Source organism: Trichosurus vulpecula, chromosome 3 (genome assembly GCF_011100635.1).
Source record: "Trichosurus vulpecula isolate mTriVul1 chromosome 3, mTriVul1.pri, whole genome shotgun sequence".
Classification (NCBI taxonomy): Eukaryota; Metazoa; Chordata; class Mammalia; order Diprotodontia; family Phalangeridae; genus Trichosurus; species Trichosurus vulpecula.
In genome coordinates this window covers 81,676,700-81,694,850 of record NC_050575.1, presented here as the reverse complement: position 1 = coordinate 81,694,850, position 18,151 = coordinate 81,676,700, and the positions used below count along the sequence as shown (strand labels likewise).

At 42.2% G+C, this 18,151-nt stretch overlaps 1 protein-coding gene across 1 annotated transcript in view; it reads left to right on the top strand.

Moving 5' to 3' along the window:
* SLIT3 (slit guidance ligand 3) overlaps positions 1-18,151 on the top strand; it is a 792,609-nt gene that overhangs the window by 727,341 nt on the left and 47,117 nt on the right. The window contains exons 24-26 of the mRNA XM_036752562.1: positions 7,188-7,259; positions 8,831-8,994; positions 11,844-11,968. Coding sequence (XP_036608457.1) covers positions 7,188-7,259; positions 8,831-8,994; positions 11,844-11,968 — 361 coding nt within the window. The remainder of the gene's footprint in view (positions 1-7,187; positions 7,260-8,830; positions 8,995-11,843; positions 11,969-18,151) is intronic.

Below are 18,151 nucleotides of genomic sequence, written 5' to 3'. Positions count from 1 at the left end.
TCAGAGGTCCTGTGCATGATCCATTTCCATCCCACCCAGGGCGCTCTCCTGCCCGGTGCAATTTTATTCTCAAACTTTGGCTGTCCTGCATTCAGTGGACTCTCAACCATACATACATCTGCACCCCCAAATGAAGATTTTTTTAGCAATAGGAAAATATTAGACCTGGGAGGGATCTTAGAGACCATCTGGCCCAATTCCCTGACATTACAGATGAAAAAACTGAGGTCAGAGAAAGGAAGTAATTTGCTGAAGGTCACACAGTATATTACCACTCGCCATGGCCAACGTTATAACAACATCTTAAGGTTTATAAGCAGCTCTACACAGTTGCTCTCATTTGATGCTCATAAAAATTCTGTGAGGTGGTCACAATAGGCATAATTATCCCCATTTTACAGATGAGGAAATGGAGGCTTGGGTGAAGTGACTTTCACATAGACACCCAGCTAGGAGATATTGGAGGTGGGCTTTGGACCCATGGTCACCCCGCCATGGAACTCCCAGGCCCTCCACTGCTCTTCCCTCTCCACCACATTGCCTTGTGCATCACATTTTAGTCAGTTTACTCTCAGTATTACGAGGCTCTAAGATGCACTTTAAAATTAAATATATGTGTTCTTGCAATATGGAGAGGACTGAACCTATGCTTTCCTTGGAAACTCTAAGAAAGGGAAATGCTCTCTGCCAATGCAGATAAGCACTTTCCCTGCAACTTCTAGTCTAAGGAAGTTACCTAGAACCATAAGAGGTAAAGTGACTGGCCTAGTCACAGCCAGTATGTGTGAGAGATAGGATTTGAACTCAGGAATTCCTGGCTCTGAAGATGGCTCTTTATCAACCATGCCATGCCATCCTTGAGATGAAGTAAAGACCTAGAAAGCAGCCTTGTTGGAAATAAAAGGCAAGAGGTGCATACATTGATTTTGGCCAGAGAAATACAGGGTAAAAGGTGAAGTGAGGAGGAGGAAGTGAATGCTGATTGTCCAAACCAGCCCCTAAAAGAGTTCTCTTAAGAATATTGGAATGCCTTTGCTAGCCACTGCCTCAATAGCCATACTAGCTATGAGTTCAGATTCTTGGCATATGAAGTTGTTATGTTTGGGGGGTCAGGGGGAGACACCCAGAAGCTTTACTGCATGATGACTGAAAGTATCTGCCCCTACCAGCTTCTGGCCAGTATCCCCCGCAAAGGCATATTCCAGGGCTAGAATTATATACTAACCCTCACACCTCTTTAGACCTTCCAGCTCTTCACTGGGTTTCTGATCCATCATACAATTCACTTCACTTTTCTGTTTCCTTATCTTTAAAAGGAAGGCATTGAACTGCATGGCCTCTAAGACCCCTTCCAGCTCTAAAGCAATGATACTATGACCACCACAGTCCATCCATATCAGGTTTCTGACTCTGACTGTGATAGGGTTAGGGTTCCCTTCTATCATTTTCTCAAAGATGAGTCTTTACTGAACCCTGACCTTCCCTAACTTGCCCTCGGCAATGCATCGTTAGTCAGAAGCAGAGAGGGGGAGTTCTAAGGATCTGGAATGAGTCCTCCTTTGCTCAGAGCCGTTTACTCTTGAGGGTGAAGGAGGACACCAGTGGGAGAGAATAGATGGATGCTGAAGACTTCCATGAGTGGGCTCTTGCTTTCTTTCTGCTTGTTAGCTTTTGCTTAGAGCTGGGTTTTTGAAATGCAGGATTTCTTCTTTGGGGAGGTGGGAAACCAAAAAGAGAGGGAGGTGGCAAGGAGAGGAGAGAATCTGCTGACCAAGCAATTCTAGGCAGCTTTGTGCCCATGAATTACAGTCTGTTACTGTGTAGAAAGTTTATAGAGTTCTCAGCAGCAGAGCTAATATATGGGTGTGTAACCAAGAGAAGTCATAGCACCAAAGCTGCCTTCGGGTCATTCAGTGTTTTTAAATTAATACTGCCTGTTCCCCTCCAGGGGCCCAGGTCTCATTCGGAAATGATTAACAGTGTGGCTGAAGTTCATTTGCAAAACAGTGAGGAGCCTTTAAGCCGTCTGGGTAAATGGCATGGAAGGACCAGTATGATCCATAAATAATCAGATGAATTGGAGAATGAATGACGCCTATAAAAGCATTTGGAAGTATCCCTACCCTGGCCTCCTTCACCTTCCTTATAAAAAGTAGCTAGGCCCTCCTGGACAGTGAGTGGACATGTGTCCACTGCTACCTTCTCCATCACACTAACTTTACCCAAAGATTGTTGCCTGGGATTGAAAGAAGTTTGGTGGAAAGTTATTGAGTCTGCTACTTAAGGGGTCCCTTGGAAACTGCATCGTTGAAGAGGAGTGCAGTAAAGCTGTTGTCTTGATACGATTTTAGAACCCTTTCCAAACCCATCTGTTTTTATATGTGTTAATGTATCATAGGTGAAAACCAAATACAATTTCATGTTTGTCCTAAAGAAAAATAGATTGCAAGTTCGTTGGATATTGTCATGTTTATAGTTCTACTGTCAAGGCTAATGGTTTGTTTTGACTAAAAACATCTATGCTTTATTAAAGTGATTAGTGCATGGATGGTTGGGTTGTTTTAAATTCATTTCTATAATTGAATATTCTTATTGATGGCTACTAGGTTTGAAATAAGTTAAAGAGAAAAAAAATCATTAATGCCCACTATTAAGAACTTTAATCATTATTATAAGTGGTGGGTAGTGCTCATCAATAAACGAAAATGTGTTTGAAATTCCATAAATGAATTTCAAACATCTTACTTTTCACGAATATGACCTATGTTCACCTATCACTTGCATAATCAAGGTACATGCATGCTTTCTTAAGCCACAAATGATTCATCCTTTACAACAGGGCTGACTAAAAGAGAGTTTGCTTTAATTGACTCAGTTTGATTTAAGAATTTGCTAATTGTTCTTCCCTGCTGAGACTTTAGCCCCTGGCTATAAGGTAGTTACATCACATACAAGTATGAATGCATAATCAACTCTCAGATGTCTGTACTGATAAAGGGTAAAAGAAGTAAGGAGGGAGAACAAGCAACTGAATTATCCAAAAATAATTTCTAGTTCCCTTTGTAATGCAGTCAGACACTGACATGGATCTGAGTCTTAGGTGCAGCCCTATACAAATATGATATCTGGAGTTTTGTGTTCAGTGTACCACATCCTAGGAGTAACTCTGATCAGTTGAAACCCATACAGAGGAGGACAACAACCAGGCCTCTGAGAGGCCTGCAGAACACACTCTACAAGGATCACTTGAAGGATCTGGGGATCTCTAGCCTGAGAAAGAGAAGACTTATGGGCCTCGTGACAGCTATCTTCAGATATCTGAAGGACTGTCACATAGAGAAAGGATTAGATTTGTGTTGGTGGGCATCAAAGAACAGAAGAAGGAGCAACAGTTATAGGGGGATAATAAACTTTTGCTCAACGTAAAGACAAATCTAACAGTAAGAGCTAACTCAGAAGGTAATGAGTTCCCCATCACTGTAGGTATTTAGGTAGAGGCTGGATGATCATGTGCGGAAACATTGAAAAAGAAGTGTGGACTCAGGTACAGATTGAAATAGATGTCCTCTGAGGTCCTTGCCAATTCTGAGGTTCTGTGGTTTTGACACGGGTAGACACTCACCTATGTGACCAGTCCCAGACCTTTCCTAGCTAAGTCCATTATCAGGGCCAGGGAACTAGCTTCAGCGTAGAGGGTGGAAGTCCTCTTATGTTATTATGGATAATCTGCAAAACAAATAAGCCACTGCATATTGTCAACAATTGGTTTTTTAAGTACCTCACAGCTTTAATCTGAATGTTTAGAAATTAAAGGTCTTAGATTAGGTTCTTAGAGTTATTTTCGCTCCAGATTGGACAGCTTCAAACCTAAACCATGTAGATTGTCATTCAGCTTGTGAGAATCTCCAGGTAGGAGGTCCTGCAATCTCCATTACCACCTGTGTCTTTCTTAATGTATCCCAACATTGCAGTCAGTACCCCTTTTAGCTACTAATGTGGACTCATATTGAGTTTGAAGTCCACTAAAACTCCAGATTTTTTTACAGAAAATAAATTTGTTCTCTAGCTATGTCTTGCTCCTCTTGAATTGGTCAACTTTATTTTTTTTGATCCAAGTGTAGGAGTACAAGTTATATTTATCCCTATCAAACTTCATCTTTTTGGGAGTAATATGATGTCATAAGCTTTCAGTATCTTTTTGGATCCTGATTCTGGAATCCAGTGTGCTAACCATCCCTCTTAGTTCTGTGTCTCCTATAAATTTAATATGATTTTGGCTTGGAGAGCTTCCTGAGGCAGGGAAGGTGTCAGATGCTAGTATAAACATCAGTGTTTCATATAGGGGTGGTAAGATGGCGTTGAGATATACGTGTGTGTGTGTGTGTGTGTGTATACACTGCTTTCACTGTATGGTAGCTTTCTGCCCAGTTTGGAGTGGCTAGTGGAATTTGTAGCTTTCAGAAATCTGATGAAATTCAACAAATCTTTACTAAGTATTAACTATGTACAGACTATTGTTTGTCCTAGGTACTTGGGGAAAATACAAAGATTTAATAAACCCTTGTGGAGTCTATAATCTGGGAGGGGTGGGCGTAGATATGCAAAACTAAATGAACAAAATAGAATGTGAGAGCAGCAGAATAGAGACACAGAAAACTCTGAAGGTCAGAGGAAGGAAAAATCATTTTTAGGTAAGGAAATTGGTAAGAGCTTCATGAAAGGTATAAAATTTGAGCTGAATCCCAGAGGATGAGTGGAATTTCTTTAATTTCATCTTATTTTGGTTGATATATTTTGTTTTGTATCACTTTTGTATCACATTTCCAAAGCTATCCCTCCCCTACCTCTTCATAAAGCACTTTGCAAACCTTGAAGATATATCTTCATATATGTTAGCTAATTATCATCATTACTGTTGTGTAACAAAGATTTAAAAATCAATCAATGCATAAATGTTTATTAAGTGTGTGTGTCAGGCACTGTATTAAGTGCTGGAGGTACCAAAAGGAGGTAAAAGATAGTCCCTCCCCTCCAGGAGCTTACAATTTAAAGGGGAAAAGAAAGAGGAAATATAAATAGGTCAGCAAAACTAGCCCAACATATTGACCATGTCTGACCACATAGGGAATGCCTCATACCCGTTGTCTCCCACTTAACAATCAAAGGAGGGAAGTACATTTTCTTAACTCTTCCAGGGGGCCAACTTAGGTCATAATTTCAAAACCATTCAGTTTGGGGTTTTTGTTCTTTCCATTTGCAGAGCTGTACTCATTTGTGTATTTCTTTTCCTGGTTCTGATTGCTTCACTCTTAATTCAGATAAGTCTTACAAAGCTTCTCTGAATTCCTCACATTTTTACATTGCAGTAATATTCCACTGCACTGATATGTAACATTGTTTAGGGGTTGATGATATTTCCACAGGCAAATTCAGTTTAATAAAATCAACAAATATTTATCAAATACCTTCCATATACCAGGTACCATGCAAGATGATGGGGAGGCAAAGCCAAAAATAAAACAATCCCTGCCCTCAAAGACCTTACATTCTACTGGTAGGATACACACAATGTCAGTTACTGAAGCAGGTAGGTAAAGTGCTGGTCTTGAAATCAGGACGTCCTAAGTTCAAATACTACCTCAGACACTTCCTAGCTATGTGACCTTCAGCAGGGCATTGTTCTTTCAGCCTAAGCTTCTTCATCTGTAAAGTGGGGGTGATAATAGCACCTACCTTTACAGGGTTGTTGTAAGGATCAAATGAAATAACATAGATAAAGCATTTTACAAATGTTAACACACTATGTAAATGTTAGCTATTAAAAGGTACAAAGCATTTAGCATCTATTAAGTACCTACTATATGTCAGGTGCTAAGAATACAAACTTAAATAATGAAACAATCCTATTCATTCTAATGGAGGAGACAACAAAAACATATATAAGTATATGCAGAATAAATATAAAATGAAGTACTAAAATATAGCACCGTTTGAGAGGGTGCTTGTGGGGAGCAGGAAAATCTTCACAGAGAAGATGGTGCTTGATCAAGATCCTAAAGGAAAAGAGGAAGCCTAAGAGGTGGAGATGAGGAGAGAGGCCTGGGGAACAGCAAATGCCAAACCATGGAGACAGAAGATTTAAAGTCATACGTGAGGAGCAAAGAGAAACCAGTTGAACTGGATCACAGAGTGCAGAAGAGGGAGTCAATGTCCATTGAGACTGAAAAGATAGGTTGGGGCCAGGTCATAAATGGCTTTTTTTTAATTTTTCTTTATTTAATATTCTATTTTTCCCCAATTGCATATTAAAACAATTTTTAACATTTGTTTTTAAAATTTTGAGTTCCAAATTCCTTCCCTCCCTCCTCAATTCCCTCACTGAGAAGGCAAGCAATTTGATATAGGCTTTGAGATATTTATATATATATATATGTAGATAGATATAGACAGGTAAATATAGATAAATAGATATAGATAGATATATAGATAAATAGATATATATATAAATGTATACATATATATATACATAAATAGCTTTAAAAGCTAAATGGAAGAATTTATATATATATTTGTTCCTGGAGGCAATAGGGAGCCACAAGTTCAGATCTCCACTTAGGGAAAATTGCTTTGGCAGCAGCGTGAAGGGTACTGGAGCAGGCTGTTGGAATAACTTAGGTGGGAGTTGAAGAGGGTCTGCACTGAGGTAGTAGCTGACTGTGTAAGAGAGAAGGGATGTGAGAGATGTTATGGAGGTAGAAATAGCAAGATTTGGCAACTGATGAGATGTGTGGGGTGAGGTTACAGTTCCAGGAGATTGGAAGAACATTATTGGAAGAATTGTGCCTTCACAAAAATAGGGAAATTCAGAAGTCAAATAAGTAAATAAAAAGTATGTCCAAAGCTACACAAAGTAATTTCAAGAGATTCAGAGCATTATTAGTGCCTGTGGAGATCATGAAAGGTCTCATGTAGGAGGTAGCACTGTGCTAGGAATGAAATGAGGGATTCTATGTGATGTGAAGAGGCAATGCATTCCAGAGAAGGGGGGACCATCTGTACAGAAGTGTAGAGGTGAGGAATGGAAATTTTGGTAAGGATAAGAGACAGCAAGCAAAGATGGGATGGGTGGCATTCCAGGCATAGAGAAAATTGTTGGATTTTAATGTTTCAATTTATCCCTTCTCTAGAACTCTTCACGGCAATGACATTTCCAGTGTTCCTGAGGGCTCATTTAATGACCTGACCTCTCTTTCCCATCTGTAAGTAACCACTCTCCCTTCAGTCCCCCTTTCCTCCCTTCCCCTGCCCTTTGCTTCCCCACTTGCACAGACCACTCACCCACATAACACGCGCGCGCACACGCGCACACACACACACACTCACAGGATTAGTTTATCCTACTGAATGGATGCATTGAGCCCATTTCTGGGCTGTTAGTTTACTAACCTATATTTAATTTTGCTGAGCTGAGAGGCATCAGTAAGTGCCTTGTTGAAAACTCACCATGTCATTGCTTTACTACCCTCACTCTCATGGAGTAAATGTGGTTACGATGAGTGCACCAGAGGCCCCAACTCTATGACTTTTTGAGAAATGTTCATGGGGAAAATGGCTATTATTAATGACCCTCACTGTTTTCTGTGAGGTACACTCCCAGGATTCTCCTATCTTATTCCCTGTGTTTTCATCGTGACCTCCTTAAGGACAACTCTCCAGGGAACTTCAAACACTCACACTTGGACCATCCACAGGCTGGTCCCTCAGCCTCCTTCACCCAAGGTTCTCCACTCTCCATCCAAGGCAATCCACTCTCTCCCTGAGCTTCCTTTGAAAGGGATGAGTCTTAATTTCACCTCATCGAGAGCCAGAGACCTCTTAGGTTCCTTCTAGCTCCAACATCCTATGACGCTATGAGTAAATTTAGGCTTTTTTTTTATTATAAAGCAATTCTCAGGGAAGAAAAGAATGAATTTTTCAAATCTCCAGCTTCACGGCTAACCTTGTGAACCTTGGAAATATATGAGTATGGCAGCTAGGAATCAGGGAAGGATAACACTGCTGATTTCTCTCTTCCCAGGAACTGGACAGGTTTCTGCATACTTTATCTTAGTTTTCTACTCCTTCTCTCTGCCTCACAGAGGCAGGGGCTGTGGTAGATGTTCATGAACCTATTTTACAGAAAGATTGAGACCCTTTTTGCGTGAGGTCCCACAGCAAGCAGTGGCAAAACTAAGAGGAAAACCTACATTTCCTGAAAGCTACCCCAAGATTCTCTCCATTAGTCAGCGCTAGACACCCCAATTTTTAAAGTTTGGGCTCTCAAAGCCTGTCCTTTGGGAACCTATATTTATATGATTCTAGAACTCCTTTATTAGGGCCCTCTCTGCAGAATGGATTCCCCCATAAACACAGCAGATATGGGAGAAAGACTGATGCTGAGGTCAGTTGAGGTTCAGAAAGGCTTTCTAGACTAGTGAGATGTGACCTGAATGGTAAAGGGAGATATGGAATTCTGCAAGTGTGGGGAAGGAAATATTCCCAAGTTGGAGAAGAAACTTGAAACAAAGGTTCTGGGATGGGAGGGTAGTTGGGTGGGCCAGCCTTGGTGGGGCAGGGAGTGTTTGGGGCAAAAGTGTCCAAGGGTAACAGAGGACTTATTTCTCCATGGATCACTGCCCCAACCCCCAAAAGACTTACCCGCTTGAGCAGCTAAAGTGCACCAGTATATGGTAAAAGCAGCTAACATTGAGACGGCTCCCAAAATATGGGACATGTGCCAAGAAGATGGAAGTCAGGGAAGACCTAATAACTGGTACTGCTGCTTCTTCAGGGCCCTGGGAACCAACCCGCTGCACTGTGACTGCAGCCTACGCTGGCTTTCAGAGTGGGTGAAGGCAGGCTACAAGGAGCCGGGAATTGCCCGCTGCAGCAGCCCTGAACACATGGCAGACAGGCTCTTGCTGACAACACCCACCCACCGCTTCCAGTGTAAAGGTAGGAGGTGGGCCCTGAGGCTAAGCTGCCGACCTGTCACCTCTTCGGGTCTGTATGTTGTCTTTCTTCAGCCATCCTCTCACCCCCGAGACTTCTGTCTTTCCTCTGGAGTCTGCTTAGCGTCCCTCGTCCACTCCAAAAATTGGACATCTGACCCATCTGTGACTTCAGAAGCCAACACCATTTCTGTTCCATAGGCTGGGAAGGGACATCCTAGACATTGAAATTCACACTGAAATATATTCATCTATCTCCTTATCCTTCTCTTCCTTAACCTTCCCCTTCCCCTTCCTCTTAATCATACCCAAAATAAAAAAGGACTCCTTGGGGCTTTTAGGGAAAGGAGTAGCCTGGGTACATTTCCAAGAAGTCATCCTGACCACATAAATGTCTTGTCATGTCCCGGCTCTTGGCAATAACCCTGGTCCTTTCTGATTTCCTCCTTACCTCTCAGGCTATTGAGGAATTCAAATACGTTTCTTAACATCTTTCTCCCTTAAGATTTTTACAAACCCTTCAGTACCTCTCCTGACCAACCAATCTTTATGAACTAGAGAGAATGAGAGAAACAAAGAAAAGGAGGGAGGGAGAACATGGGATGGGGAAAAGACAACAGGCAAGCAGATAAATACATGTCAGAGTTGTTTTTCCCCAAAAAAATAGATGATAATTTTTCCTTCTCCAAATGGATGAAATTCCCCAATCTGTCTATGTCCTTGCATGCCTGTCCCCAATGTCCCACGTGTGGCTGAGATGACAGCCAGACTCTCTATTCATCTTTTTCAAGGAGAATTTTACATTGCCCTTTTCCATATAATTTGTTTTAACTGAAATAGAGGGGAAGACACTTTGTTGTCAATACAGTGCGTTGGGATTCAGGAGGCCTTCATTCAGACCAAGTGAGGAAGAGACTTACCAGTGGCCCTGACCCCTGCTGAAGTTTGGAAAAGTCGCATTGATTTTTATTTTGTAAAAAGCTCATTTTTCATTCCTCCATCTGCACCTGGAACCTCTGAGGCCCAGAACCACAGAGACTTGCTGGAATTAAGGAGTCATAGAGAGGCTGAGGAGAGCCATTGATCCCATACTTGGAATCAGATTTGCCAGTCAGGTCTCTACTTGAGAATGTCAGGCAAGCATTAGGCCTGATCCCAGCCCAGGGTTTGTGCCCTTCTTGGTAACCTCCTCTTCTGCCTTGCTCCCAGTCAATAAGAAGAAGAAGAACTAATGTTTATATGGCATTTGAAGGTTTGCTAAGTGGGTTACATATACCATCTCATCTCATCTCACCCTCACAACAGCCATGTGATATAGGGGTTATTATTATCATTGTCATTTTACAGGTAAGAAAACTGAGTCACAGAGAGATTAAGTGACTTGTCCAGGGTCACATAACTAAGTAAAAATTTGCATCAGGATTCAAACTTAGGTCTTTCTGACTTTCATACACTATGCCACCTAGATGCCAAGGAACTGACGATAAGAAATGAATTAAGACAATTCATTTAACTCTAGAATGGTTTAAAGTTCTCTTACCCTAAATGATACCTCCTTTCAACAGATCATCATCATCATTGCCTTCTTTGATGACGTTACCTCCTTTATTAAGAGGTACCATTGTGTGTTGCAGTGGGTGGGCACGCTAGGGTCCTGAGGGCCAGCCTCTGCCTGTTTTTGTACAGTGTTTGAGCTCAATGATTTTTACATTCTTACATGCAATAAATCTTTATTTAGAAATATCATTCTTAACTCCCTGGACAAAAAAAAAAAACCAAATGGTGGGTCAGATTTGGCCCTCAGGACATAGTTTGCCAGCCCCTGCTGTAGTAGGATAAAGAGCTAGACATAGAATTGGGGAGAAGTTTAAATCCCACCAACACTGGACAAGTTTTTGTTGTTCAGTTGGTGTCTGATTCTTCATGACCCCATTTGGGGTTTCCTTAACAAAGTGGTTTGCCATCTCCTTCTCCAGCTCATTTTACAGATGAGGAAACTGAGGCAAACAGGGTTGAGTAACTTACCCAGGGTCACACAGCTAATGCCTGAGGACAGATTTGAGCTCAGGAAGATGAATCTTCCTGGTCCCAGACTTTGTACTCTGTCCATTGTGCCACCTAGCTGCCCTTGGACAAGTTACTTAACTTATCTGAGCCTGGATTTGCTCATCTGTTAAAGTGAAGGGATTGGACAAGATGGAGGTCTCTTCCAGCTCTAAATCTATGCACAATGCAAAGAGAACCATTTAGACATAGGGCCCGTCCTCCTGGATCACATAGTGTAAAGTCCACCAGAGTTGTCACAGATCCTGAGAATATGTCAAGGCAGTGAACACTGTTCTTGTGGAGTACATACCTAAGGTCCCTCCCTCTGACTGCCTTCCATTAACTAACTCTGCCTACCACAGTCTGGCCAAGGCTAATGGTGTGAAGGTGGGGGAGCGACAGTAGTCAGAGTCTGGGAGGTCCAAGGTGGGGTAAATCAGGAGCCAGCATGGGGGGGAGCAGATGGAGTCCAGGCCCAGAACTTCCTGCACAGAGTGTTTCTAATTACAGTGTATTGTTTGCAGATTAGCACTGAAATCAGATCAGACTAATTATAGTAATTGATTTGACTGCAGAAGTGTTTTGAATGATTTCCCACCGTGATTGTTTCATCATCAAACAGCAGCTGAATTAATGGAAACTTTCCTGAATAAAACCAGACTAAAACTGGGGCTGGTAGTTGGCTGAAAAGGATGCAGGGGTACGGCAAGACAGGGCATAGACTGGCAGCAGGGCGGCGAGGTAGGCAGAGATACTTGTGTGAAATCTTTTGGAGACTCTAAATACTTTGTGACTTTGGCTTCCCAGGCCCGGTGGACATCAACATTGCAGCCAAGTGCAACCCCTGCCTCTCTGGTCCATGCAAGAACAACGGGACGTGTAGCCCAGATCCGACGGAGCTGTATCGCTGTTCCTGTCCTTATGGCTACAAGGTACCACCGCGAGTGACTCTTCCCATTGTCCTCCTCTTCCCTACCCAAGAACATACTTCTTACTTCCCCACCATACTCTCCTTACTGCCCAAACCCAAGGGAGTGCACTTTCATCCAACCTTCAGGTTTCCATGATAAGTCCAGACAATCCAAATCCACAGATAATCTCAAAACAATGGTTTCACCGTCACTCAGCCCAGGCTCACCCACTTAATCTTTAGCCAGAAATACTGAAAATGCACAAAATAGAGGCATCTACATTTCATGCCCTTGTCTTTACCCATCCCCCACCCTCTAAATACAATACAACGAGAAATAAATTAGACATAGTCAGTAAGAAATGGGAACGGTAATGATAACTGACATTTATAAAGCACGTTAAGGTTTGCAAAATATTTTTTTTTCTCATCTGAGCTTCCAATGCTTATCGGTTGATTGTTGATCAATCGAGGTACATATTGCAATTTACTGATGAGGAAGCTAAGTTTGAAGAGGTTAGATGACTTGCCCAAGGTCTCACAGTAAGAGTCAGAACCAAAAAGTGAACCCTAGGTCTTCCTGACTCCAAGTCCACTACTCTATCCCCTGTGCCACATTTCCTTCCAAAAAAGAGAAAGAAGAAGGGCTACCATGTGGATTAGATACGTTCTTCTTGGCCCAAGGGAAAAGAACTACTGTAGGAGCAATGGGTAGACGTTTCAAAGAGGCAAGCTGAGGCTTGATGTAAGGAAGATGCCATGATAGTGAGGACTGGATCCAAAAGTGAGACAGATGAGGAGGTGGCAGGTCACCAAAGGTCTTCTGGCACAGGCTGTATGACCATTCATCAATGATGCTGTGGAGAGTATTCTTCTGGAGGTGTGAGCTGTAAAAATGGTAATTATCAGTATTATTATAATTAATTATAATTAATAATTACATTGATTAATTATATTAATTAATTGCATTATTACATAATATATAAATTAATTATAATTAATTAATAAAAATAATACTTATAATGAATAATTGTTCAGCTCTTTATTCCTCCTTAGCTCCTAGCACACAATATCTTGCAAGTCAGTGTTGATGATGACTTGATCTTCATAACAATTCTATGAGGAAGAAAAGTGTGATGATGATGGTAGAGGTAGCTAGCATTCACATAACACTTTAAGCTTTGCAAAGCACTTTACAAATATCATCTCAACCCTGGAAGGTAGGTACAGTTATCATCCCCATTTTACAGTGAGGAAACTGAAGTGGACAGAGATTAAGTGACTTGCCCAGGGTCCCACAGCTAATAAGCGTCTGTGGCAAGATTTGAACTCGAGTCTCCCTGACTCCCAAGTGCAGCATTCTATCCAGTGTACCACCTAGTTTTCTCTGTAATACAGTTCCACTGATAATATTAATACTATCTTGAAATTTATGAAAGTGTGGCGTAGAGATTATAGGTATGGAATATTGCCTGTTTTTTTTTTCCTTTTTAGAAGGGAAGGCTAATGGTTTTCAGAGACTGCTTTATTCATTGTATTTCTATCTCCCAGTGCCTAGCACAGTGCCTGATACATAGTAGGAGCTTAATTAATGCTTATTGATTGATTATGGGAAGGAACATATATCTGGCAATAACTACTGTAAAAACAAGAGGCTTCAATAAAACCCATTTTAAAAGAAATTGAGGAAAATAGAATGTAAAGAGGTTAAGTGACTTCCCCAATGTCACAAAAGGCATTGGCAGAGGGCATCTTAAGAAATCAGGCCTTCTGCTCCAATGCTCTCACATTGCCTCCCCAGATAATTAGCTTCAAAATACTCCAGGCCCAAGGATTACCTCTTTGGAAGGAAGAAGAGGCCAAATTGAATAAGTGAGAACCCCTCTGTAGTTTTGGAAAGCCTAAAGGCAAGACACAAGGCAGAATAAAGGGGAGCAACATGAGTGCATAACCCGGAAGGTCACAAGATCATAGATTCAGAGCAGGAACAGCCCTTAAGAGCTATCCTACTTTTACAGATTAAAAACAAACAAGACACAAAGGTTTTAAGTGATTTGCTCAAGGTCACATAGGTAGTAAGTGTCTGAGGTGCAATTTGAACCCTTTGTGACTCCAGGTCTAGTGGTCTAACCCCTACACTGTGACTCCAGGTCCAGTGCTCTAAATCCTACACCACTATGCTTTCTCCCAGACTGTTCTCTGCTAATCATCCAAACTAAATCTAGAAAAATACCTCACTCCCTTCTCCACACCCACTACCAGAAGAGGCTGCTCATGTAGAAATGGTTTCTCGGACCATGATCAATTAACCACCCTCTATATTCTCAGAGTTTGTATTCCACGTGTGAGTATAACTATGGAGGGAATATCCTTCGAGGAGCAAAGTCTAGTTGCAGAAGTGAGGAGGCTTTAGAAGGAAAGAAGGAAGGAAGGAAGGGAGGGAGGGAGGGAGGAAGGAAGAAAGGAAGAAAACAAGCATTTTAAGCACCTACTATGTGCCAGGCAGTTCACAAATATTTCATTTGCCCTTGGGATGACCCTAAGAAGTAGATACTATTATTATCCCCCTTTTACAGTTGAGGAAACTGAGACAGAGAGAGATTAAGTGACTTGCCCAAGATCATACAGCTAATGTGTATCTAAGACCCCATTTGAACTCAAGTCTTCCAGATTTTAGGTCCAGGGCACCTCTATTCACTGCACCACTTAGCTGCCTCTAATGTTTCTAAAAGTGTGGCCTGGTCACCCCTGGGGATCCCTGAGGCCCTTTCATGAGATCCACAAGGTGAAAACTACTTTCATAATAATACTAATTTCTAATATCATAAATATGAATAGATATGACCCACATAAAATAAAGCTCTTTGGAGTTCTCAATGGTTTTTGAAGAGTGTAAAGGGAACCTTGAGACCAAAGAGTTTGAGAATTTCCACTTTAGCATAAGGAAGATGAACTAGGTGATCTTTAAGGACCCTCTCAGCTCTAACACTTATGATTCTATGAAATTCTGGCCAACAGTTTGGCTGTGATCCTGGGCACTCCTATACAATGGAAACACATACCACATCTTTTTCATGACTGTCAATAAACCCCAGATGCCCAGAATTGCCCACTAAGCCTGGTGTTTCTCCCAGTGGTCTTCCCGCTGAGCCCCAGGCCCCTCCACTTCATTCTCAACCTCAATCCCTCCAAAACTGGACCCCAGTGTGGAAGTCTGTCTACAAATAAAGCTGAGATGAACTGGGAACATAGGCTGGGGCAACCCCACTAAGACAGTTCCCCAGATGTGGTGGATGTGTTTCTTATCTATGAGCTTAGGACTCACTGCAGTCTTAATGACTTGGAACCCCTTGCAGTCTTAAGGACAGGCCTTATAAGGCAGTTACTCTGGCAGTCCCAGAGTGCCACCTATAGGCCTTGGCTGGAGGTCTAGTTTGGGATGAGATGCAGGCCATTTGATATCCCTTTGAGCTGGACAGGAATTACCACATCTAGCCACTATTGCACCAGCAAGCTGCCCACTGGGTTCGTTGTCCTGAACCATGTTCCTTTGCATACTTGGCTGTTAATGGAGAATGAAGAGTTGAAGACCCTGGGTCAGAATGTTCAGGAGCTATACTCTCTAAAAAAAGCAATAGAATGGGGGCTCCAGAGTAGGGACTGTCTTGTCATCTGGCTCTTCCCCACTCCCAAGCCTGACTACTCTGAAAAGTAAAGAAGCTCACAGCTCCTAGCATTTTGAACCAGAAGCATGATTAGAGGTCATTCAGTACAATCCCTTGCTTTGGCACATAAAGACACTGAGATTCAGAGAAGGGAGGTTACCTGCCCAAAGCCAAGCGGGTAACAAGTAGCATCCTCTTCTGACTCAAGATCTAGCATGCTTTCTGTCACACCACACTATGTTCCAAGGAGAGAGGAATAATAAAAACCCTGATAATAACCTAGATTTGTATAGAGTTTTATTGTTTGTAAAATCCTTTAAATACATCATTTCATCTGAGAGTCTTTGATTAGCACTGAGCCCCCTATATTACATTACATTAAGTAAGGCATAGTATCCAAGATGATGGAGGTAATAGTCCCACGATAGACTAAGCCCTGGTCAGCCTCCATATGCAATATTGTGTTGAGCTCTTTTGTGCTGTATTTTAGAACAGTTGGAGAATATCCAGAAGTGGGCAACCAGGAAGGTGAAGGATCCCGAGTGCATGTCTCGTGAAGATCGGTTGAAGGAAATGAGGTTGTTTAGCCTAGAAGAGAAAAGGTTTAGGAGGACAGAAGGACCGGCGCATAGGAGAGGGACAAGGCTTGCTCTGCTTTGACCAAGAGAGCAAAACCAGGGTCAGTGGATGGAAGCTACAAAGAGGCAGATTTAGGCTTGACTTCTAGAAAAACTCCTTCAAAATTAGAGCCTTCAAAGAGTAGAATGGACCGCCTTGAGAGGGATTGGGTTTGCCCTCATTGGAGCAATTCAGGTTCCAATTACCAGAGGACCACTTGGCCACTCTGTTGTAAGGGAGATTCTTGTTCAGGCAGGGATTGGACTAGATAAGCCCCAAGGGACACTGCAGCTCTGAAACTGTGATTATAAAGCTGCTAAGGAGAAATAGGACTTTCAGCTGCCTGTAAGGGTAAAAAGTCTGGTGAGTGAAAAGAAATTTATTCACAAGTATCTACTAAGTGGTTGTGTTTAGCACTGAGGCCTACAGAAAAGGTGAGACACAAACTCTGACCTTGAGAAACTTGTAATCTAATTATGAATATAAGACCCAAGCATGAATAGGTAACTAGCAGGATAAGAGATACCACAAGATGGTGAGAGAGAGGGGTGTGGGGAGGGAGGGAAGGAGAGAGGAAGGAAGAGAGAATGAGAGAGGGAGGGAGGAGAAGAGAGGGAAGAGGGAAAAGAGCAAGGGGGAGAGGGAGAGAGGAAAGGAGGGGAAGAGGAGAGAGAGGGGAGGGGAAGATGGAAAGGAAGGAAGGAGGAAAGAATGAATCAAGGAAGGAAGCACAGCTGGTGTAGTCAAGGCATCCTTCTTGCTAGTGGAGGGCAAGATGAAGCTGGACCATAACAGAAAGCTAGAGATCTGTGCTGCTAACCTCAGCCAGGCCCTTCTGCAATCGTATGCCTGTGATCAGCACAGGCAGCTCCAAGACATATCTCTCGCTCTTCTCCTTTGCTTTAGGGACAAACTATAACTCACTTGGGGTTTGAAAGGAGGCTAATGCTCAGAGACCCTGCTATTCATTTAATAAACTGAGAAGGAGCTTTAACCCTCTAACCTGGTCCATCTTGCTCAGCTCAGATACTTCCCAGGTCTGGCTTGTATCCTCCTATAAGCAATGAAGAAAGATGGGGAGCAAGGCTGAGATTCAGAAAGCTCACTGGCCTGGGCACCATCCTGTAGATGGTTGCTGTGCCAGCGAATTTGGTTCCATCTGGACTTGATGCCAACTCCTAATGACTAGATTCTTCTCCTCCTGAATCTTTATACTTCCAGAGGTTAAGAGGATGAAGGACAGCAGGCTATAGGTGACAGCTGAAGGGAGACAAGATCAGAGAAGGGCTCAGAGATGTAGGGAGGAGAGGGATTCAGATAGCCCAAGACAAAGAAGAGTAACTCATATCACAGAGTCCTTGGAGACTTGTAATAGTTAATGGAGTTCAGCAAGGCCTGTATTCAGATCCCAGTTCTGATACTCACTAGGTACATGACCATAGCCGAGTAACTGGACCTCCCTGAACCTCAGTTTCGTGATCTGTAAAATGTGGATAATAACAACTATATTACCTGCCTCACGTGAGGCTCAAATGAAATTATGTATTCATTCAGCAAGCATTTATTAAGTGCCTACTATGCGCCAGGCTCCGAGCTAGGTGCTAAGGATACAAAGGATAAACACAAAACAGTCTCTGCTCTCAAGGAACTTATACTCTATTGAGGAAAGACAACATGATAAATAAATAAATACAAAATACATACCAAGTAAATATTAAGTAATTTCCAAGGGGGTGAGAAGTGACAGTTGGAGGAAATTGGGATAGACTTGCTATAAGAAGTGAGCCAAGTCTCAGAAGAAGCGGTAGATTCTCCAGACAAAGGTGCAAAAGCAAAAGTATTCAAAGCCTGCAAGGGTAATGTCGAAGAGCTACATTAGTGCATCGTTATTACTATTATTGATATCTTCACTGAGGCTTACA